Genomic DNA, 22,334 nt, shown 5'->3' on the forward strand with positions numbered 1-22,334 from the left:
GGCTGCCTGACAAAGCAAGCCAGCATTAACCGGCCGAGAGAGTGCAGAAACCAGCATGTAAGCGAGCTCGGCCTGTGGTTTGGGTGTTTCTCATGCTGTTTAATTCCTTGTTTCTTGTGTGTTAATATCGTGGAAAGGTAACAAATCTCTGAAATGGATTTGCTTTGGTGGGAGGGGAAGTTCATGCACATTTTCCTTCCCGTTTTTTTTTTTTCCCCTTTGTTTTAAAAGAGTCCTGAACACTCTTGTGTTTCCAATTGACTTGTTTCTCCCATAACATGCTTGTCTCTATAGAACACCTGGGATAGGAGTTGTAAGTTTGAACATTGCAAGGAAATGTCTTTGCTTTTTGGTTTGCTTTTCTTTTCTTCTTCGAATTATTTCTTGGTTTTGCCTTATTCAGTCCCATTGTGGAGGTAGCACAAGCAGGGCCGGGCGCGGGGCTGGTGGGAGCAGGGGCCGGGGGAGCGGTGGCCAACCTGGGACCTCCTCTGAGTTGGGGCTTCTCTGCCCGGGGCAGGTTCCTCTCCCCCTTCTCTAAAGAGCAGAAGCACTTAAGGATGTGAGAATTCCTTGCTGGGGTTGGCACCTCTGCGGGGTGCTGGTCCTGACCCAGGATTGCTCACAGCCTGGCCTGTACGGAGTTTGGTTGGTCTTAAAAGGTCCCTAGGTGGATGGGAGGGGGAACGTCAGGAAGGCAGGGAAGAGGGTCGTTACTATCTTCCTTTTTATTTTTCCTTTCTTTTCATTTTGGTTAAGAGAAAAAAAAAACAAAAAGAATCAATCAATTTGCAGCTGACAGCCTTGAGAAGGCCTTTTTTTACTCTCTCTGTGTTTCCCCTATTTTTCTCTTCTCCTCATGTCATTGTGTTCCGCATCAAACCCCCTTAACATCCCTCAGAGCTACGAGAAGGTTGGTGTGGTTTTTTTCTTTTTTACTTTCTTTACCCACATTTTTACATTCTTAAGAGAAAAAAAAATTAAAAAAAAATATAAACTAAAAAAAAAACCTAAAACTATTAAAAAAAAAAGAAAAAGCAAGAAATCTTTAAGATGAGCGAGACCCGCCGTTCCCGGGTCTCGCGGAGATGAGTTGAGTTGCATTGTGGGCCTCTCTATGCATCCTTTGGTAATGTTGCTGAGTTCTTGCACTTTTTTGTCGTCATGGTTACCTTGCCGTTTGGACATTGGGCCTGATGCATGATAGGAGAATGTAACAATCTTCTTTGCATGCCACTTTTTCAATTAATTCTGAATTCTTTTTTTCTCTCTATAAATAATGTATCGTTTTGGGTTTTTTTTGTTTTCCAATTCTGGTTACTTTTCAAGTGGATTTACTCTTTTACTTTCTCAATTGGTTTTGTTCCGTTGGGTTTTTTGCTTTCTCTTTGAGTTCCTGTTTCTGTTTGGATTGGTTATGCTGTGCTGTAGTTGATTCCAAACGCATTGTGAGAAGCCAGTGTTCCTGCCCACCCGGTGGTAACTGAACTCCTCAATCCCTCCAGGAGGAAAGGGGTCACACAGCTCTAACGCCTGTCCATGGAAGCCCTGCTATTTGGGACAAGCCTTTGTTTTGGGGGGAGGGAGGGATCTGGGAAGTGGAAAAGATGGTAAGAAGCCAGGGTGTCCATCCAAGAGTTAGAGCAGAGCCTGGGTCCCGATATTGCTTACGTATTTGTGGGAGGTGTGGCCCTTGTTCCACATCCTGCACACAAAGAAAAACCCTGATCCCTGCTCCCAGGGGCTTCCCCAGCGCTGCAGACCTGGCTCACTGGTAACCAGCCTCTTCCCTCCACTCCCACCTAAGACAGTGTGTGGGAGCTGAGCTTGAGCCGTGTCCCATCAGCAGAGCTTGTAGGAAGGAGGGCGATGCCTCGTCCTCGCAGTGTCGGGAGGGAAGGGCACCCAGCCACCTGCAGAAGGGTAGCTGGGTCTCATGGCTCTGCCTCTCCCCATTTACCCTCTTCCTCCCCATCATTTAACCGTTATTACCTGGCACATTGAAACCCGCCTGGCCCAGAGGCAGTAGAACCCTCCTTTCTGAAGGAGTGTGCAAAGAGAACTGCAGCAGTGGTAGACTGAAGGAGGCTGCTGGGACACATCTGGCAGCTGCATCTCCGTTGTAAACAGCAACAACAAAGCTGACAAGTTACATTCTAGCTGAAAATGCCTCTTTTCCCTCTTCTCATCTCCCTGTTTATCCCCACTCAGCCTCTGTTGCCTCCCATGTGTGTCTGCTGAGGGGCTGGGCCACATGGGATAGGAAACAGGCGGGGGTTTTGCAGTGTGTTAGTTGTACCATTGGTGCTTGGTGCTCTTGCCCTTTGCAGAATTGAATGCCCTTCCTTTCCCTGTTTATGCATTTCCTTCTGCCCACCAGTCCTCACTACTCGATAACCTACCCAAGGAGTGGCTTTCCTAGTGTACAGGTATTAAAGCTGTGTGATTTTTGAGAAATCCAGTGCAGTTTTGACACAGTATCTGTCTCTCTCTTTCTCTATCTCTCTCTTTCTCTCTGTCTGTCCTTCTCTTTTTCTTAAAATGCTGAGATTTCAGTGCTCGGACCCTCAGTGCTGGTATTCTCCCCTCTCCCCTTCAAGTCTCTCCCCCTCTCCCCATAGAATCAAGGGTACCACTCCAAAATGCTGCACTGTTGACAATGTGTTTCTGAAGCGGCCGGTTGTGGCTCTTCTAACTTTGATGCCAGCAAGAGCCAAAAGACACCCCCAAGCCCTAGGCTCTATTGAAAGAAAGAAAAACACAAAAACCAAAAAAAAAGAAGAAAAAAAGGCTTGTTCTCTTTAAAAAGAGCAAGAGAGAAGGAATAGGGTTTGAAATGAGGTGTTCCCATCCCACCTCCCTCCTGCCTAGGACTAAAAGGTGCTAATCACTACTAATTACAGGATTTTTCCTTCATGAATAGGAGTTGGAGTTTCAGGCTTTAGGTGCAATTAAAAAGGGATTTATACACCATTGGTTTTTATTTGGTTTATTTTCTCTTTTCTAAAGTATTTCTAACGTGTCCAAATTGCACTGCTGCTGCCAGAATCTCTGTGATCTGAGAAGGTTCTAACATGAAATTCTTCCTTAAGAGCCAATAAAATAGTAATAATATCAACTACACTAAACTAAAGCTAAGTTGGAGGTAGTCCTGATAGGATGGAATGACACTGGGCAGGGAAATAGAGACTCGATACCTGGCTAAAAGAGCTCATCTGGTTTGCTAGGAGTTATGGGCATGGTCTTGAAAGTCTTGGTTGAGGATTTCCCTTGTGTGTTATTACTGATCAGATCATGCCATCCTCCAGAATAACAAAGAATCTTGCTGACAGGGAACTCCCAAGCCCAAATGCCCAAGTATCTTTATGAAGACCCACAAAAGCAGAGCAGAAGTAGGTGAGATGAGTTCTGCCACCAGCCCAGGGTATATGAAAGGTTCTGGTCTGAGCCAGTTGTCCAGGAAGTCAGCAAACCTGAAGATGGGGTTGCTGATTTTGATGGGAGCTGTACCTGGCTTTCAAAAGCCATTGGATGCTTCTTTGTATCCCTCATGACACAAACACTCTCAAACTGGCCCATAGTGAGGGCAGGAAAGGACAGATTCCAGGTGTGTCAGGAGATGTCTTGGTGATGATTGAGAGCTTCATGCCTCTCCTTGCACAGTGCAGGGCTGTGCCTAGCACAGAGGAAGCTGCTTTGGGAGCCTGGCAGTTCTCAGAGCTAATGAGAATGGGAATGGCTGTGAGGAGCTGCCTGGATAAAACCAGGTTGACTCACTTGTACCTGATGGCATTTTCCTCCAGCCATCAGTGAGCCAACGCGTGCAGGGTCCAGGCTTTGCCCCATGTATCTGCTGTCCTGGATCTATGCCCACAGCTGGTTTGCCCCCTTGAAACCAAGCCCTTTGTAGCTCTCCCCTTCATTTGGAAAGGGAAAAGCATTTGGAAAGCTCTCCGCTTCATTCCTCGCACGGTGGAGCTGGGCTTTAGCAACCTCTGCTCGTGGTACAGGGCAGATTGTGGTGGCTCAATTGACCGGAGTTAGAACATTCCCCTCTTCCACGCAGTGATGCCCTGCCAGGAGTTACAAAAGGCAGCGGTTGTGGTGCTGCGGGGATAGTCCTTTCCCCCTCGGCTCGAGCTTCTCATTGCTCTGCTCTTTTCAAGCTCAGGCAGTTTGAAATGGTTCTGCAGGCATTCAGAGCAGCGCAGGCTCTTGCTGTGCCTGCTCGGCCCGCGCCTCGTCTGCTGCAGGAGCACGGTGCTGAGTCACCCAGAAGCAGGTTCTGCAGCCCAGGTCCTGCTGAGAACACTTCCTTTTTCAAGGCTCTCTAGAAAACCTCGACTCATTGAGAGAAGCAAAGATAAAGCCAGGCCAGGGCTAAACACAGAATAACAAAACCCATTTGAAATCCATTAAAATAAAGACCATAGGAAATGTACAAATAGCGCGCCTAGGACCTCTGGAAATCAAGATCAAAATGTATTAAAATGTGCCTAATTCCACAAATAATTTAGCCTGTAGCCTGCTCCTGGGTTAAGTTTGGCTCATGTATAATTGGAGCATCAAACCAGAGCTGCTGGTGCTCGGCCCTTCCGCCAGTAGACAAGTGGATGGGTGCTCAGCTTTTGCTTCCAGTGCCATTTCGAGGTCAGAAGGAAATCGTTTCCCTTGCACGATAGACTTAACAAGGTCAAAACCCTCACTGGTGTTGTAAAATGTACCATTTTAATACCTTTTTAGCCTAGCCTTGCTAAACTCTTCAGTGGAAAAGGAGGGAGGCAGAACCACTGCTGCTTTGTAGAGCTGCCCCTGTAGTGCCATTTGCCAGGCACTGGAGTTTAGGGAGGGAGAGGTCTATGATGGCTATTGAATGTGACGTTAGCACTTCCATGGGTGGGGGAGCCCCCTGTCCGTGTTCGGGGTGTCCTCAGCTCTGAAATTCTAGTTCAATCAAAGCAAAACAAGCAACTTTGCTGTGTTTCTGCAGAAGGATTTCTCAAGGGTATCAGGGAATGGGAATGGATACAAAAAGCCACCCCCCAAAACCAAATCAAAACTGTACATATATATATGTATATATATGAATCTCTCTCTATAGAGGGCACTTTGCAGGAACACTGTGCTGTACTGATCTTGAAATCTCTGCCTGCCTGTGTCTCTTACACCTTTTGCATCGCTGTTCTCTTTGTTTTAGGGGAAAAAATTAGATTACACCTTGTCAAATTCAAATAGCAAAACTAAACCGGTGAAGTGCGTGTTCAGTGTTACAGAGCTGCTTGGAAAACCAAACTCCAATTGGGATCAGATTATTTTCTGTTCAATCCTATCAAAAGCAGCAGAAAAACAAAAGAATTGCAAAAGACCAGAGATGTTCAGCCAGCCGGTCACTCAGCTGATGTGCTTTAACTGGGAAAGTAACGATGATTGGGAAGGGAACGGATTTCCTCCAGACCAAACGCAAGCCTTGGTCTCATGCTTTATTTATCTCCCTATTTACTTACGTTTATTTACTGTGAAGGAAATTAGGAAGGAGATGGGCCTGAGGAGGGAACTGTCTCGTCCTCTGGAGGGACGGAGGTCGGAAATCCAAACCCGAACAGCGTCTCGCCCCAGCGGAATGAACCTGCAATTGGAATGGGAGAGGGAGAGGCAGAGGCGGCTGCATGGACAGCACAGGGGCAGGGACCACCTTTTGGGAGGGGAGGACAGGTGTAATCTAAGCTTCACTAATAATGTAGAGGCTGCACATTATTTTGGCACCCTTTCCCCTACCCCCTCCTCATTTTGGAGCAAGACGGAATGACTCCTGTCTCCCCAAAATGGCCAATAATGTCCGCCTTCTCACCTCATTTGGAGCAGCAGCTTGCTGAGTGTCAAAATGTTTAATACCATTTGGTTTTGTTTGGTGCTTTCAACCAGTCACTTCACTTTCTTTGGTTTCCTTTTCCGATTAATTTCCTCCTTGAAGATTACAGACTATGTTTCTCTTTGAGTTGGTTTAATGTGAATCGGGGTTTGAAGTGACGGGTTCTTGTCTAGTACGTTCTCCCTTCCCCACCTCGCTCCTCCTCCAACACTTCTCTCCTTGAGCTAATCTGGAAGGGGCATAAAAAGTGGAACTGGTGGGGTTTCCTCAGCACAAACTGCTTGGCTGGTCCTCAGATTTCTCTCACTAGCAGCTTCCTGGGAACACATTGTAAGGATGGATTCTGGTGTTGCAAAAGTCAACCCTGGATCTCCCAGTGTCTCTTCCGATCAGGTCTGTAAATCTGTCCCTTTCCAAAACGTCTCTCACCCTGTGGACCCCAGCTCTGGTTTTAACTGAGTGGTGGTGGTGGGGAACCTCAGCGATGTTGATTGCTACCTTCTCATTGGAAAGAAGAATGCACCAAAAAAGCCACTCACAGAACACAAACCGGGTGAAACCTCCCTGCACCCGTGAGCAGCAGCAAAACCAATTGGCTTTACAATGCTCTGAAGTTATGGAACTGTTCCATTTCTAATGACATTGATGTTAAGCACAATTTGGGGTGCAGATTTGCCTGGGTGAAATACTTACCTAGCAGATAATATTAAACCAGACGCATAACTAACTGCACTTAAATCTTTCCTTGCCTCCAAAATGGCTTCTCTGCATTGAATTAACTTGTCACAAATGTCCAGCTCCAGTTCTAAAACCTGGTTCTACCAATGACAAGCTGTATCCTTGTTTGAAAAAAGCTCCTGGGAGTTTTTTGGCCATTGGAACTGTGTGTTTGTGTGTGCCTGCTTGTGTGTGTCTGTCGGGAGATGTTGCACATGCACATGGAGCATGCACATACGTGTATGCATGCAAGGTTGGCTTCGTAAAACAGGTCTGACAAAGCTGCCGTGGAAATCAAACATCCCTGAAACTCAGGGAAGGTGCTTCTTGAGACCAGAAATTGGTGAAAACTCTTAGATAAGTGTCTGTAGTCGAGCCCTGAGTGTCTCATCCCGACCTTTCCTTTCCAAAGAGGGCAGTTGTTCCTTTCTTTCCAGTCCTTTGGAAGTGTTGGGTAGCGCAGTGGAAGGAATCTCTTCCCCATGGTTTCTTCCATGTAAAATCTCAGTCTTTCAGCTGCTCTGTGTGAAACCCAGCTGGACCCAGAGCTGAAATTGCCCTTGACTCAAGCTCTAGCTGCCCTTTCTTCCCACCACTGCAGCTCCTCCTCGGCCCTGACCTAAACACTGACCCAGAAAGTCTCAGCTGGACAAATCTCACGTCAACAGCCAAATCAGAGCGGTAGGGCAATTAAAACAACCAGCAGCAGGATGGCTCCTGCTACCCAGAGGTGAGCCCTCCAAGAGCTGCCTGCTAAACTCAGTTCAGTTGCCGCAGCCCTGAGCCATAGCAGGGATGTATCCAGGGACTCTCGGAGCTCTCCAGCGTTTAATGGTGGAGTTATTTTCACATGCCAAGACCGGTGCGTGGATGTTTGTATATTTGTGCACATACAAGTGTGTAGCTTTTTTTAAACCAGGATTCACAGCAGAAGTGCTGCGACCTCTTTGGGTCTCGGGTAGCACTAACCCTAATCTAAACCCTTCCTTTTCACAGACCGCACATCAGCTTGGGCTGGTGGCACCCGGGTGTTGCTTCCCCTTAGTTAAGTGTGCTAAATGCTGTTAAAACCCGGGCTGCTGCAGGGAGGGTGGGCAGAGCTGCCTGGCAGTGCTGTGACCATGCTCTGCGCAGCCCCAGCCCTGAGCTTGTGTTGTGTGAGTGGATCTCTTCCATCCCTGCCCAGAAGCAGGCAGGCAGCAGCGCTCTGTTCCCTTCAGACTCCGATTCTCAGCACTCCACCATACATCAAATGATGCTTTTCAGTTCTTAAATTCTGGTTCGTTCTTCCTTTTTCTTCTTATTTTTCTCTTTGGTTTCCTTTCTCTTTCAGTTCGGTTTTGATTTCTCTGTAATTAGCCTCGGTTTGAATTAATTGTCTTGTTGCGTTTCCATGACAACTCAGTGTCTGCATCCCACCTGCCGTTGTTTGCTGTTGATGCTGTTTGCTGGCCGGATCCTGTCCGGTGTATGTCTCCCCATTTCTCCTCACCTCTTCCCACCTTGCCTCCCCTGTCCAGAAGGTGACATATACCAGCCCCTCCTCAGAAGAGTCATCCCCCCCTCCCCAGATCTGTCTGCATGTTGACCCCACTTGTTCCTTTCCAAGTTCTCTCCATCTTGTCTCAGATTGTGACCGGCGTGGTCTTCGCATGGCTCCATTTTCTGAAGCGTGGTACCTCCTGAAGCAGGCAGTGGACAGAAGGATGGAGTGGCCAGTAGGGCCGTGCCCTCATGTCCAGGGCTAAAAGTCTTCCCTTGCAGCATAACAGGGGGGAGAAAGGATCGTATTGCCTGGTCTCTTGAGCCAGTGCTAGTGCCTGAGGTGGTGCAAATACCCTGGCACTCTCCTTGTACCTTTGTCTGAGCAGAAAGTCATCTCCTAGTGTTAGCATCCAGGTGAGTTCGCAGTCCCTCCCTCCCCGTTCCAGTCTCTTCCCCAGCCACACTGGAGGTGAGGGCATGCTGTCCATTCTCTTGGCAAATCCCTGCATGCAGGAATTCTCCTTTGACATCTCTGAGCTCCTAATGCCGCAAATCTGGAAGTCTTCTCTTCCTTGCCTCTCAGTACTGGTTCCTGGGTACTGGTAACCGTGCAGAAAAGGATCCTGTAGCCCGATGGGAGGAACACACCGTCTGTGAAGACATCTCCTTGTCAGCTTGCAGGAGGAGACGGGGCTGTAGCTGCCTTTTGTTCAACAAAGCCCCACTAAATGGAAAACGGCCACTACCTCTCCTGGCAGTGCCCTTCCCAGCTGCAAAGATCCACGATGTGGAATAACAGCCAGGGAAGGGGGCTGGAAGATAAACACTAGAAAAACCCAAGACATCGCTTCCAGGGGACATCTGAAGGCACTAGGACTTGGGAAGAGCAATGGCAAGCTAAGCTCTGGTGTCCTTTGCATTGCTTTTGCATGGATGCAGTTGCCACTGATGTTTTGGAGAGGTTACCTGGGAATAGGACAGCAGGGACAGATACCTCAGTCCCCCGGTGCTCCCACTGTGCCTGCCCCCTTGCTCCCCCTGCCTGTGGGGAGCTCACTGCATGGCTCTCTGAAGCTGGAGGACTCCCGCTCCCTGCTGCTGTGCCTGCATCTCCTCGGGGTCTGTATCCTTTTGTCTTTGCTTGCAGGATGGGTCCTTGCCCTCAGCTCCCTCCCTAGGGCCTCTCTTGCGCATTCCCCTGCTTTCATCCCTAAGGAAGAGCCCCCAACCTCAGCCAGCCCAGTTAGTTCAGAAAATGGAGCCACGGAAACCGCAGCCTCCCCTTTGCGTCCATGTTCTTACTGTGTAAGGTCTGGAAGCTGCATCCACCTCTCTGCTAAGGAGATGCACAGAACATGTCACTGTTTTCTCAACGTTAAAGTTTCATTACCTTGTTTTTCTTATTAATTCTATTCTATTTATTATTCCGCCAGGGCTGAGATGTGACAATGTGAGCCACCACATTGGGTCACATCAGCTAGAAAAAGTATGCAGCATTAAAGTGGGTTTCCCCCTCCCCTCCCTCTCTTTCTCTCTCTTCTTTCTCCCTTCCCCTCCTTGTTCTCCTTCTCCTGGTCTTCCTTCCTTTCTCTGTCGCTCACTTTCTATTCAGTATCCATGTGGGCATTTGCTAGCCGCCCAGAAATGATATTTCTCTGCATTTTCCTCTCTCTTTCTCTTTCTCTCTTTTTCTCTCTCTCTTTTTTACCTATTTTGCATGATGTTTGTGACTCTGAGAGCTGCATCTATCGATGGAACCGTGTCAGATCTTAAAGAGGCTTCGTTAGGGTTTCTATACCCGAAAACCACAAAAATTTCATTAGAGTTTCTCATCTTTTCCACCTCCCTCTCGCCCCAGGGGGGGCTGCTCCCCCTGGGCGGTTCTCACACGCAGACACCAACTAAATTCTATCCCGCTCCGGGGACTCCCTCTCCTCCCTTTTAAACGTTTTTGCCTCTTTGCTTTCCAAGTGGTGCCCCTCTGGCATTCGGGGATGTGAAAATTCTCTCTTTGTTGAATTCTTCGAGTCCAACAAGGCAAAAAAAAAAGAAACCCTTGAGAAGTTTCCATCTCCATCCCAGCCTTCTCCTCGCCACCAGCCTGCCTCTGCAGCATCCCTCGGGCAGAGCGGCCGGAGGGAGGGGAGGCACCTGGACCACTCCAGGCCTGGTGGTGGAGCCGTTTTGATGTGGGAGAAGGTGATGTGGGTGTCAGACTCCACTGGAGAAGGGGAGGAGCAGGGTTCCTGGGGTGCGGAGCGGGGAGCTGGGGGCCCCAGCGCTCTCGAGGACATTCTCATCGCTCGCCAAGCCAGCTCGTGCCAGTAAAGATGAGAAATTGCTAATAAATTTTTGTGTATTTATCTGTGCTGTGATGGGTCTAATCTTGATCAATGGAACCCTGTTGCTATGAAATACCGCTTTTATGTCTCTATTCTATATATTGTTTGTGAAGTAAGAATTTATTTGAAGTTTCATTTCGTTGGCTTTTGGTTTTTTGTTTTTTTTTTCATTTATTCTTTTCGTTTTGGTTTTGAATGAAGGAAGAAAAGAAACGATGACAAACCCCATCTATATTTAAATTCTCTTTTGCTCTTTTTTCTTTTTTCTCCCTTCTTTTCTTTTCCTTTCCTTTTCCTTTATTATTCTTTTGTTTTCCTTTTCTTTTCTTTTCCTTTCCTTTTGTTTTTCATTTTGCTTTGCTTTGTCCCTTTTGTTTTTGTGTTACCTCTGTGCGTCTCGTCCGCAGTTCGCCGGGTGGCCCCTCGCTTCTCCATCTTACCCGTCAGCCACGAAATCATGCCCGGGGGCAACGTCAACATCACCTGCGTGGCCGTGGGTTCGCCCATGCCCTACGTCAAGTGGATGCAGGGAGCCGAGGACCTCACGCCTGAAGATGACATGCCCGTGGGCCGTAATGTCTTGGAGCTCACGGATGTCAAGGACTCAGCCAACTACACGTGTGTGGCCATGTCCAGTCTGGGAGTCATAGAAGCCGTTGCTCAGATCACGGTGAAATGTAAGGGAGTGTGAGCACGCCTGCGTGAGCGAGTGCGTGGGTTCCCTGCACGCGTGTGGGGATGCGCAGAGCACGCGTGGGGTGCACGGCAGGACCGGAGCAAACGTGGGCACGTGTTGTGTTCGTGCATGTGAGCATGGGGAGGTGAGCTCAGTCCTGCCCGTCAGCCTTCCCGGTGCATGAGTGGCACTGCCCCTGGGTGGCTGTGGTTCTTGTTGCTGCCTGTGCTTTCTGACGTGCGTGTGAGGAGCGTGGGGACGCAGTTAAGCACGTAAAACGATGGTCGTGCATGGGAGAAGGGGCACGGTGGCTGCGTGGGCATGCGGGTGCCTGACTGCATGTGTGTAAGCCCGTGTTGTTAGCAGCCTGTATGTACATGCGTAGGTGTGTGAGCATGAGCAGGAAGACAGGCTTGGGCACACGAGTGCCATGTGCTGGGATCTGTGCATGTGTCTTTGGGGATCCCACGCACAAAGAAACCCACAGTGAAGGGGAAGCTGGTGGCTTGAGATCTGTCCTCGCTTTAGGACCACTGGGCTGTTTGTTATGAAGAAAAGTGGGGTTCAGACCCCTGCATGCTTGTTTCTGTCCTGGGCTGTGAGGCTTGCTGGGCAGTTTGCAAGGAGCCTTGGGTGCCTTGAAGCCTGCATGCCATCCTGTTCCAAGGTTAGAGATTCGGCCAAGGCTCTGAGGATCTCTGGCACGTGTACCCTTGCAGTAGAGCCTAGTTCCAGCGTCTTAGTGGCCGCTGTTGCCTCAGCAAGAGGGGGAATAACCCCAGCTTCCAGCTAGCAATTCCCAAGAGGAGCACGGGTGCAATCTTCAATCTATTCTGTCCTCAGCAGGGGAGTATTAAAACCCAAGCGGGATGCCCCTGTGGTTGGGTGAGTGTAGAGCTCTTTGTCTGAGCTGGTGTCTGCTCTGAGTGATGGCAATGCCCACGAGGGATCTGGGGAGAAAAGGGGGTGGGAAAGGATGCGGGGGGGTTGGGGGAGAGGAGGAGAAATACTTTGGAGAAGGGGAGGGATGAAGAAAACCAATCCTGTTGTGTCAGTGCATCACACTGAGGAAGGTCTGACAATAGAAATGAGTAGGGACAAGAGAATCTTGATGTGACGCTTCCTGAGCTTCTGCACAGGGAGTGGGCTCGTGCTAGCAGGAGGATGCCTGGGGCTGGACTGAGGTGCTCTTTATTTTCCTGAGTATTTTCTTCCTTCTCCTTTTTCCCTGTCTTACCGTATCAGTTCAGGAAGCTGCTGCGTAAGATACATTGCTTCTGCTTCTATTCTGTCTCCTCAGATGAGGAATCTTGCCCTGCTGGTACCTTCTGCCTTTTGTCATTTTATTCCTATTCTGTTCCCCCTTCTGGTCCTGCATGTAAGCATCCGCAGTCCTTCCCAGGCGGAGGATGAAAGGAGAAATTAGAGCTTTGGAGGTGCTCAGGTCTAGAGAAGACGAGGTTGGAAAGGGTCTAAAACATGTAGTAAAACACGTGAAGCTTCCTGCTGAGTGTCTGACATCGTGCGTGCGATCTCCAGCGAGCTCAGACATAGAATCATGGAGTGGTTTGGGTTGGAGGGGACCTTAAAGCTCCTCCAGCTCCAACCCCTGCGCCGGGCAGGGACCCCTTCCACTGGAGCAGCTTGCTCCAAGCCCCGTCCAGCCTGGCCTTAACAAAGCCAAAGGTGATGTTGTGGGTGAGGGGCAGGGAGGATGAGCATTAACACATGCTTGTGGCTTGAGAGGAAGCACTCCAAGTACTTTGGTTCTGGAGAGCTCATCCTCACCCTCCTGCTGCCCGCGCACTCAACCTGGAGCATCGGCAGAGCCAGCGCCTGTCGGAAGATCCGATTACGTGCTCGGAAGGAGCTTTTCCTTAGTGCCACGTGAGCTGGCGGATGTGCAGCTGAAGCCTGTGCTAATGATTCCAGATGTTTAGCTGAACACTTCCCTTTTGATGGAGCAGTTTAAGGAGGATAATAGAGTGGATAACTAGGTTCATAATATTTCAGCAGCACTTTACTGAGCTGCGGCGCTGGGATTGGTGCTGTGCCTCTGGCTCCTACAGCCATAACCAGCCCAATTAGGCACCATTTCAGCTTCTGTGGGGTTTATTTAAATGTCTGTTCTTCCCGATTCTCAGCACTCCCCAAGGCTCCTGGGACGCCCGTGGTGACAGAGACAACAGCAACAAGTATCACCATCACCTGGGACTCTGGAAACCCAGACCCCGTGTCCTACTATGTCATTGAGTACAAGTCTAAAAGCCAGGATGGACCGTATCAGATCAAAGAAGACATCACCACCACGCGCTACAGCATTGGGGGGCTCAGCCCCAACTCTGAGTACGAGATCTGGGTCTCTGCAGTCAACAGCATCGGGCAGGGGCCTCCCAGCGAGTCCGTGGTCACTCGCACTGGGGAACAAGCTCCTGCCAGTGCCCCCCGTAACGTGCAGGGCCGGATGCTGAGCAGCACCACCATGATCATCCAGTGGGAAGAACCGGTGGAGCCCAACGGGCAGATCCGTGGCTATCGTGTGTATTACACCATGGAGCCTGATCAGCCCGTCAGCAACTGGCAGAAGCACAACGTGGACGACAGCCTCCTCACCACGGTGGGCAGCCTGCTCGAGGACGAAACCTACACAGTGCGGGTCCTGGCCTTCACCTCCGTGGGAGATGGGCCTCTTTCCGACCCCATCCAGGTTAAGACACAGCAAGGAGGTGAGCACCTGGTCGCTGTGTGGGATGCACTGGGCTGCAGGGGGAGTGGTGGTGTCTATAGCGTTGGCTGGCTGTGGCTGCTGTGGCACTAGAGCTCTTCCTTCGTTATTGACTCCGTTTTGCTAAAGCAGTAACCCCCTGGGAGGAAGCTGAGTCCAGTAGCTGGATCCAGAGAGCCTGGTGCGTGGTTTCTGACCTGGTTGTTGGTTACGTGGGTGGGGAAGGCAGGTCTGCCAAGAGAATCCGTTTCTGCTGTGCCATGTTTCAGAGATGAATCTTATTGCTTCTAGTTCCTAAATGGCTTTAATAGACCTAAAAGCACTGCCCAGGCAGTGGTGAAGCTTGTGTCTTCCTAAAGTTTCTTCTGCCCAGAAACTACCTTCTCAGGGATGAGCTGGGAACCCCTTTATGCCTTTCTCGTAACAGGGAGCAAAACAGAGCCTGAATTGGCACAGCAGATGTGTTGAGCTGAGAAGAAAAGATGTTTTGTCACAGGCTGTCCCCCAGCGTGCTTTTGGGGGTTCTGCTGAGAAAACCCCGTGTCCTCAATGGGCTTCCCACCTCCAGAACCTTTTAATACTGGGATTAATGGGAAAAGCAGTATTCTGCACTGCCAGGATAAAGGCATATGATCCAGTAGGACTCTTCCATCTCCAGCAGCTCTGGATAAGCTGGAGTCTTGCAGTGGGACTTAACCCTCCATTGCTTTAAAGGAAGGGCCTGCCCCCCTGCCGTGTGGCATTTTGCTGCTGACAGGCTCCTCACACACAGGCTCTGAAGAGCACAGGGTAGGAATCCTCTCCTTAGTTAACGTGGTTTCCCCGGTCTTGCCTCCTCTGCCCCATCGTCTCCGTGGCTGTGTCAGTTCCTGGGCAGCCGATGAACTTCCGAGCAGAAGCCAAGACAGAAACGAGCATCGTGTTGTCGTGGAGCCCTCCCCGCCAGGAGATCATAGTGAAGTACGAGCTCCTCTATAAGGAGGGACAGCACGGCAGGGAGGTGAGTCTGGAGGGGAGCAGCGCAGAGGGTTGGGGCGCCCACGGAGCATCCTGGTCCTCTGCTCCCCAGCAGGGCCGGTGCCTCGGGGCAGGGTTTGCCTCTGCTCCCTTTTTGTTTGGGTTTATTTTTCTCTTCCCCCCTCGCCCATCCCAGGTGCAGAAGAACTTCGAGCCAGCGACCTCCTTCACTGTGGAAGGCCTGAAGCCCAACACTGAGTATGTCTTCCGCCTGGCCGCCCGCTCGGCTCTGGGCCTGGGGGCCTTCACCCCGGAGGTCAGAGAGCGCACCTTGCAGTCTAGTAGGTGTCTCTCCTTTTCCCACCCTTCTCTGAGGGGAAGACAGTCAGGGAGCCATTGATGGTGGGCACAGGGGTACGGAGCTGTGGGGCGGACGTGCGCGCTGCGGCGGCGGTTCGCACCTCCAGGAACCTCGGGGAGCTTCTCCCTTTGCTGACCCAGAGAGCTGAGGTGTGAAGGAGGAGCGGGGCTGGTGCATGCTTTCTGGGGGTGATGGGAGGCCAGATCTGCTTGGAAGGGTGGGGAGCAGTGAGGAGCTCCTTGATGGGCTGCGCTGGCCCGTGGTGCTGAGCATGCTCAGGGAGGACGTCACCCAGCATCACGCAGCAGCTTGCCTGTCCCTCCACCAGCAGCCAGCTGGCTGGAAGGGGGGCACAAGCAATGGAGCAGGGAGATGGTGGGGGAATCGGGAGGAAGAGAAGGGAAGGTGATTCATCACAAGTCCAGCGTCTTTACCAGCCTCTGGGAAAGTGGTCCTCATGCTCTTTTCCATGAGCCACTTTGTAGCCGCAGGGAGGAAGGCAGCAAGCCTGGAATGGCTTGGGAATGGTCCCATTTGGGCTCTGGCAGAGCGGGGAAGAGGAGTCATGTGGAGGCTTGGAGGGAGCGGCTGTTAGTGACACCAGGATGGAGTGTATGCAACCAAAACGTGCTGGTTTTAGTTTAATGGATTGTCTCCCTTCGCTGTTGCCCCGGGGACAATAACCCTGGATGGCAATATTTCAACCTGGGCTTTTCACAGATCTTTGCTTTTAAACGAGGTGTTTTTTTCACTGCATGAGTGGCTGTGGCAGCTGTTCTTTGTGTTTTCTGTCTCCTCTCATCTCTCCTAAATCACTCCGCTGCAGTTTGGAGTAGCCGGGAGCAGAACTAACTCAGAAATGGCTCTGGTCACCAGTGTGAGGAGAGCGGGCGCCTGCCCCCATCTCTCAGAGTCCTTAACAAGGGGGAGCAGCATCTTTCTGGTTTAACTGTCACATCCTCCTCTCCCCCTGTCTCTCTCCTCTTTCTCTCCCCCCAGGAGTGGGAGGAAAGGGGAGCCTGCTTCTGCACAGACACAATTCCTTACTGGTGCTTTCTCAGGCCTCCACTCCATTCAAAGAGATTTTATTTCCTTCTTTCCTTCAAATGTCCCCCTCCCCTTTTCTTTCCTTTCCTTTCCTTTCTCCTTACTCTGTATTGAAAGAAAATCCTTTCCTGACTCTGCTACACATCTGCTGGTTCTGATTCCAGTGTGTTACTTTTCAGAGGGAGCATCACTGTGGGGTGGGGGAAAATGAACTGAAAGGACCTGCAAAAGAAGTGTCAAACGCTCTGCTTCTGGTTTCCAAGAGGTTTTCCTCCTTGAGATTCACGGGAGATGGGCGGAAGAGGAGGGTTTGGGATCTGTGCTTTCTGGTTTGATAAAAACAGGCTGGAAGAGGGGGGTGGGAGCTGATGGAAGGGGGGCTCAGTGACCCTGCAGGTGCACCCTGAAGGGTGAAGAGAAGAGGATCTGGGAAAGGAAAAGGCTTTGGGGTTTTCCCTAACTTGGCGCATGCCCAGGTTGAGGCCGGGTTTGTTTCGTTGGGCTCAGCTTTCATAGGGATAGTTTCAGTGCCTGAAGGCTCTCAGGAACATGAGCTGGGAGCTGGCAGTGTCCTGGAACACAGTGAAACACTTTTTCCTGGCTGGCTGTTGGAGGAACGAGTCAATTCTCCCTGGTCCGGGCGGCATCCTTCGGCTCACAGACCTTCGGGCTCGGGACAGGCTTTTGTGTCTTCCTCTGCAGCTCGTTTTCTGTTCAGCTCCTCCTTGGCCTGCTCCTTGGCTCTCCTTTCTCTTCTCTTCTGCTGTCTGCTTGCCTGCCTGCATGCTCTCGCAGCCCGATGACACCGGCTCCCTGCTCTGTCTGTCTCTTGCTGGGCGGTTTCACACCACGATGGCATCTTGTCTGCAGCAGCAAAGCCTCCTCTGTCCTCCTGCAGCCTGCCCAGGCTCTCCGTGCTCTGCCCCTCCGAGCTGAGCTGCATGTGCCTGCATGCCGCAGCCCTCCCTGCATCGCACACCTTTCTGCACACCCCCTTCCACCTCCCTCTGTCAGGGTGGCTCCTCCTGAGCATCATAACCCAAGTAAAATCCATTAAACTAAAGGTAAAGTATCTTTTTCTTCTTGAAGTAGCTGGGTTTTAACTCTTCAAGTACCAGAGACGTAGCTTGTAAAACTGAACAGAATCTCATGGCTGGAAGGAGCAGGTTTGCCCTCTCTGAGCAGCCATGACCTTCCCAGGGCTCCTTGGCAACTCTCCTACTGGGAAATGTCAGAGTGCAAAGCATGCATCACCAGACAGGGGTGGCAGGGTGGGTGCTGTGAGGCTGCATGTGCAGGCGTAGAGGAGCAACGGGGGCTTTCTTACCCTCTGCTCCTTCCTAAGAAAGGATGTTCCCCCCACCCATTAGCTGTGCTCTCCTTCCCTTCCCCCTCCCTCACAGTAGATGAAGTGAATGAAACTTATACGAAGTCTATGGTACCTAAAGGGTTAAAAAACATTGTATTGTACAAGGTCAGTAAGGGTCATTCTTGTGGCTTGGACAGTCAACTTTAAAGCATGTAAAAGATGCAGCTCAGGTGAGTACTGGCTGGTCTCAAGCGGATTCACAAATACAGTCCACCCTGTCGCTGCAGGCTCACCCCCACGTGCGTGGATCTGCACACACTCCAGTGTCCTGGAGCCCCTGGGAGGGTGGGAAGGGGTTCCCAAAGAGCTGTCTGCCTGCTGAAAACAGAGGCCAGCAGACAAAGATGCTCCTCTCCCAGCCGGGGGGCTCCCACCTATGCTGTGGCTCCCTCGCCAGCCAAGGGGCTTGTTGCAGAGGTGGGCTCGCAGCCTCTGGTTTGGGCTGCGATGCTTCGGTCCTGCACACAGCTCCCACCATCTCCGTGCTGCCCCCACGCACATGCACGTCTCCAGGGTCACGCAGGTTGGGCTGGATTGTGAAGGAAACTCACAGTGCCATGAACTTCCCCAGCTGGGTCTCCAGGATGGCCGGCCAGCACTTGGTGGCTGTTCTCATCCAGGTGCTGTAGTTGATGAGAGCGATGGGGAGAGGGTCCGCGGGGGATCTGGGCCTTCTCCCCCGTCACCCACCCACCCACCCTGCCTTTTTGACCAGAGAAGGTGCAGAGCATCCCCAAAGGAGGCCTCGCTCCAGGGCCTCTCGGTAGGTCCCTGTGCTGGAGCGTAGAGGGTGAGTGAGCAAGCGAGAGCGTGACCACGCCAGTGCAAACCCAGAACCCAGGTGCCCGCGGGAGCTCCGGCTCTGCTCACTGGGGCTTTCATAATGAGTATCAGGATGGAAAGGGTAGGTCAGGTCAGACCCTCTCTGCAGTGGGTTTCTCAGCCATGGAGGCTTTGGCTAAGCAGGAAAGGTGGCTTTTAATGCTACCAGCCACCGAGGGGGTTAAACAAGAAGCAAACAGCATCCTGGTGGGTGCTGGAAGAGGGTTGAGTCTTTTCCTCCATACCCTGAAAGATGTAAGTTGCTGCAGGGGTGTGGGAAGGAGCAGTCTGGAGGTGCAATCACAGCAGATGGAGAGAAGGGGGAGGAAATCCATCCTTGGGACTCTGCCACCCTGCTCTCTGGTCTCCTTAGCAAAGGAAAGTAGATTGGGGTCCAGAATTGCCCTTGCTGCAGTAGCTCAGGCTCTGCTCACCCCAGGGAGCCAGCAGTGGGGCAGGATGGCGTTTGCAAAGCCAGTCACATGCAGAAACCCACCAGGAGCTTGGTCTGGCCTCGTAGCTCAGTTGCTCTTATTCTCTCGTAAGAAAGTCTTATAAGTTAGCAGTTGAAGCGTGGAAGGTAGGTAAAGACTGGGAATGTTCTGGAAGGAGTCACTTTTTGTACCAGCATTATTTTGTTGTTATGATTTCCTTTCTGATGTTTGGTTTCTTTTGTTTGTTTCAAATTGCTGGATTTTGTTTTGTTTTCCAGTTTGTTCCTTTTGGTTTTGTTTGTTTGACACATTCTGTATTACTTTGCGTGGCTAGCCAGGGCTGGGGGTCAGCACCCTCTGCAGGGGCATTTCTGAGGACAGGGGATCCATTCTGCCCTTCAGTCCAGCGATAAAACGTGAAATTAGGAGGGTAGCACCCAAAATGTCCTACTGGACGGAGTGCTCAGCACCGCAGTGAAGGAGTGCACAGCACATGGCTGTCACTCCAGTGCAAACTGGGCGACGTGGGACTTGATTTAGCTGAGTCCTCAAAGCAGGCTGGGCCCAAACATCTGTTTGTGACTCAGGGATGGGACTGAGAGCCTTGGGAAAATCAGTCCTCAGTAAAAGAGCTTTTTGTTGATGAGCAAGCAGCAGAGAAGTGAGAAATGGTGACCAGCATTTATCTGCTGCCGTGCTGCTTGCAGGTGATGCTTTAGGGGCTTATAAGGACGCCCCAGTTTCTGGCAGTGTCTGCAGAGAGTTAAAAGCGATTTATTGCAGTTTGACTGCATTGGGTGAGATTGGATTTGCAGATTTGCCTTGAACAATACATCGCTCTCTCTGCTTACCTGATGGATTGCAATTAGTGATTACTGAAAGAGCGTGGTCCAGGCTCTCCTCAAGTGCCCCGGCTGGGGTACAGAAGTGACTCAGCCCAGGCTTTGCCAGGGTCTCAGACCTGTGGTGTCTCTACCAGCAAAGCCGTGCTCCTGCAGCTCTCCCTAGCAGCACCTGAAGGCAGGGCCGTGCCATGGCAGTGTGTGCCCCAGCACGTAGTGTCTGACGGAGCCGGTGTCGGCGTCCTGCTTCCTACTGAGCCGCGCGTGCTAAAATTACCTTCTGCAGCTCAGGAACACCAAAGTGAGCAGCCCTGCGCTCGAACGCTGTGCTTTGCACCTTCCCCATCGCCTGAAACCCAGCCCTTAGACAGTTGTCTGCTGCCACCCGCAGAAATGGAGCGTGTAGGGTCCCGCTCCCAAAGGTGTCCTCCTGGGATGCTCAGAAACACCCTGATGGGGTTCAGGCAGCGAGCGCAGAGGGGGCTGGACCTGCTGCTGCTTGTGGAAACCCCACTGGGTACCCGAACACCTCCACAACCCCCTGCCTTGCTCCTTTGCAAGTCTCTTCTCTAAAACCCTCCTGTCGAAGCACACTGGGGGCTCACTGCTTGGCGGTATCCTGGCCATTGCCACCATGGTTTTTCCCCTCCTTCAGTCTACGGCCAGCGAATAACTCCTGTCTGGAGGTTCAGCCTCTTCATTTTACGCCTCCTGGCAAAAGATTTCCTTTTCTTGCTTCCTTTCCACAGATCCCTTCAAAGAAATCCAGGATCCCAGAGACTGCAGCTGGGGAGGAAGCGCTTTCCCAGCCAGGGCAGTGCCAGACTGCGGTAGAGCAGGGAGCTAAAGGAAAAGGCCTCTCTGGGGTGAAGCTGGGTGCGTGGTTTCGCAGCAGCCACCCTGGCAGGCGCAGCAGGACCCCTCTTGGCTAGCCCACGCGCTGCTTTAGTCCTTTGCTTTGTGTCATTTCCGTTTCAATGCCCCATTTGATTTCCGTTGGCTTTTTGGTTTTACCTTTTCGTTTCAACAACAACCCCAAAACAAAAGACAACAACAAAAAGCTCTTCTCTTTTAATTTTATCTTCCTAAACCAAATTTTTGTACGTTTTATTTTAGATTTTTTGTTACCATTTTCCTTTTTTTTTTTTCTTTTATCTTTCCCATCTTTTGTTTGTTGTTTTTTTTCCCCTCCCCCCTCCCCCCTTTTCCTTCTTCCCTTTCCCCTTCCTGAATTTTCCCCCCTCGTAGAACCGTCTGCCCCCCCTCAAGATGTAAAATGTGTCAGCACCAGATCCACCGCCATTCTGGTAAGTTGGCGGCCGCCTCCGGCCGAAAGCCAAAACGGAGTCCTGGCTGGATACAGCGTCTACTATCGAGCGCTGGACTCGGAGGACACGGAGCTTAAGGAGGTGAATGATATCCCCCCAACCACCAGTCAGATCCTACTGGAATCCCTGGAGAAGTGGACAGAGTATCGCATCACTGTCGTGGCTCATACGGAGGTGGGGCCGGGCCCGGAGAGCTCGCCGGTTATCGTCCGGACAGATGAAGATGGTAATTGCACTTCTTCTGGTTTTCTCCTGAGTTCCCTTGGGGAATAACGTGTCCTTGGAATGGGCTTTTCCCCCGCCAGGGAGGACACGTCGAGGCCCTGCTCGTGGCTTGTGTGGTGCAAGAGCAAAGCCTGAACGGGGTTTCAGAGAGCCTCCGGTCCGAGACGCGCAGCATCCTTTGCTGCCGACTCCCCCCCTGAGAACTGGGGTCCCTAGAGTTGTCCTTCCCTGCGTTGGGGTTTTGGCTTCATGGGGGTTCTTTAGTCTCAAGCTTCTGACCCGTTACTGCACCACTTGTCCTGGAAAGATGCTCTTAGTGAGCAAGGAGGCAGCAAGGAAATTAAATCAGAGGAGATGGTCGCTGCCAGAAAGCGTTTTAACGTATTAAGAGTTCTTCCCCCACACTCCTTGTTCCCAGCTCCTTCTTAAGTCCGAGTTCTGGTTCGTGATGAAAAGGAAGAATCTCTGTTCAAGTTTCCAAAGCACTCCAGTGACAAGCAGTTGAGACTCCAGTTCAGTGGCTCAGCTCAGGGACTTTAGCACAAACAGGAACATCGAGACTTGAATTGTCCTGGTATTTCTCCAGTAAAATAAAACCAGGAGGAAATGGGAATGTGTTCATGAAACACCCTCACTGTGAGGGGGACACAGGGCCTTCAAGGAGTATTTGTCAAGTTACAGAAGGAAATTCCCAATTTCCACCATCCCATAGAAGAAGTGTAAAAAAGGCAGGAAGTTTGCCCCAGTGTGGGTCCTGTTTCCTTGAGCATCTGCCCACATCCAATGGGTAGGACACCTTGCTCAGAGAAAGTGTGGCTTGCACATGAAGCTGTCCCGCCCTGTATTGTTATTAATAATAATAATAATTATTATTAATAGTAACATTTGTAAAAACCAGCCCAGATTCCATCCAAGACAGCTCTTGTTTCCTGTTCTGAGTTTACACCAACCCACCTGCCTTGCCTGGGAGCCAAGGGCAAGCCCCTCTCGCCACCCTCTCCACCCTCATACCCCACAGGCAGGACCAGAACTTTTCTGGCTCATTAGAAATGGCCTTTGCCCTCCGGCTGTGATCTGGACCTAGGTGGGTTTTCCATCTGAGGACAGAGGAGCCTGTAGGAGAGCGGGCTGTGAG

The 22,334-nt window shown here is 51.1% G+C and overlaps 1 protein-coding gene across 7 annotated transcripts in view; it reads left to right on the forward strand.

The window, feature by feature from the left end:
• The window catches only part of PTPRS (protein tyrosine phosphatase receptor type S), a 170,624-nt gene that overhangs the window by 115,069 nt on the left and 33,221 nt on the right, over nt 1–22,334 (forward strand). For 5 of the 7 annotated variants that reach the window (XM_062618735.1, XM_062618729.1, XM_062618731.1 and 2 more), the window contains 5 exons: nt 10,821–11,090; nt 13,234–13,815; nt 14,681–14,814; nt 14,968–15,112; nt 20,895–21,200. In XM_062618735.1, the coding sequence (XP_062474719.1) occupies nt 10,871–11,090; nt 13,234–13,815; nt 14,681–14,814; nt 14,968–15,112; nt 20,895–21,200 (1,387 nt within the window). In that variant the 5' untranslated portion in view covers nt 10,821–10,870. Of the gene's footprint in view, nt 1–496; nt 914–10,820; nt 11,091–13,233; nt 13,816–14,680; nt 14,815–14,967; nt 15,113–20,894; nt 21,201–22,334 lie in introns of those variants that run through there. The other 2 variants (XM_062618734.1, XM_062618736.1) reach the window with 2 other exon arrangements.

Source organism: Pezoporus occidentalis, unplaced genomic scaffold, assembly GCF_034315485.1.
Source record: "Pezoporus occidentalis ecotype Australia unplaced genomic scaffold, CSIRO_AGI_Poc_V1 ctg202, whole genome shotgun sequence".
In the NCBI taxonomy this organism is placed as follows: domain Eukaryota; kingdom Metazoa; phylum Chordata; class Aves; order Psittaciformes; family Psittacidae; genus Pezoporus; species Pezoporus occidentalis.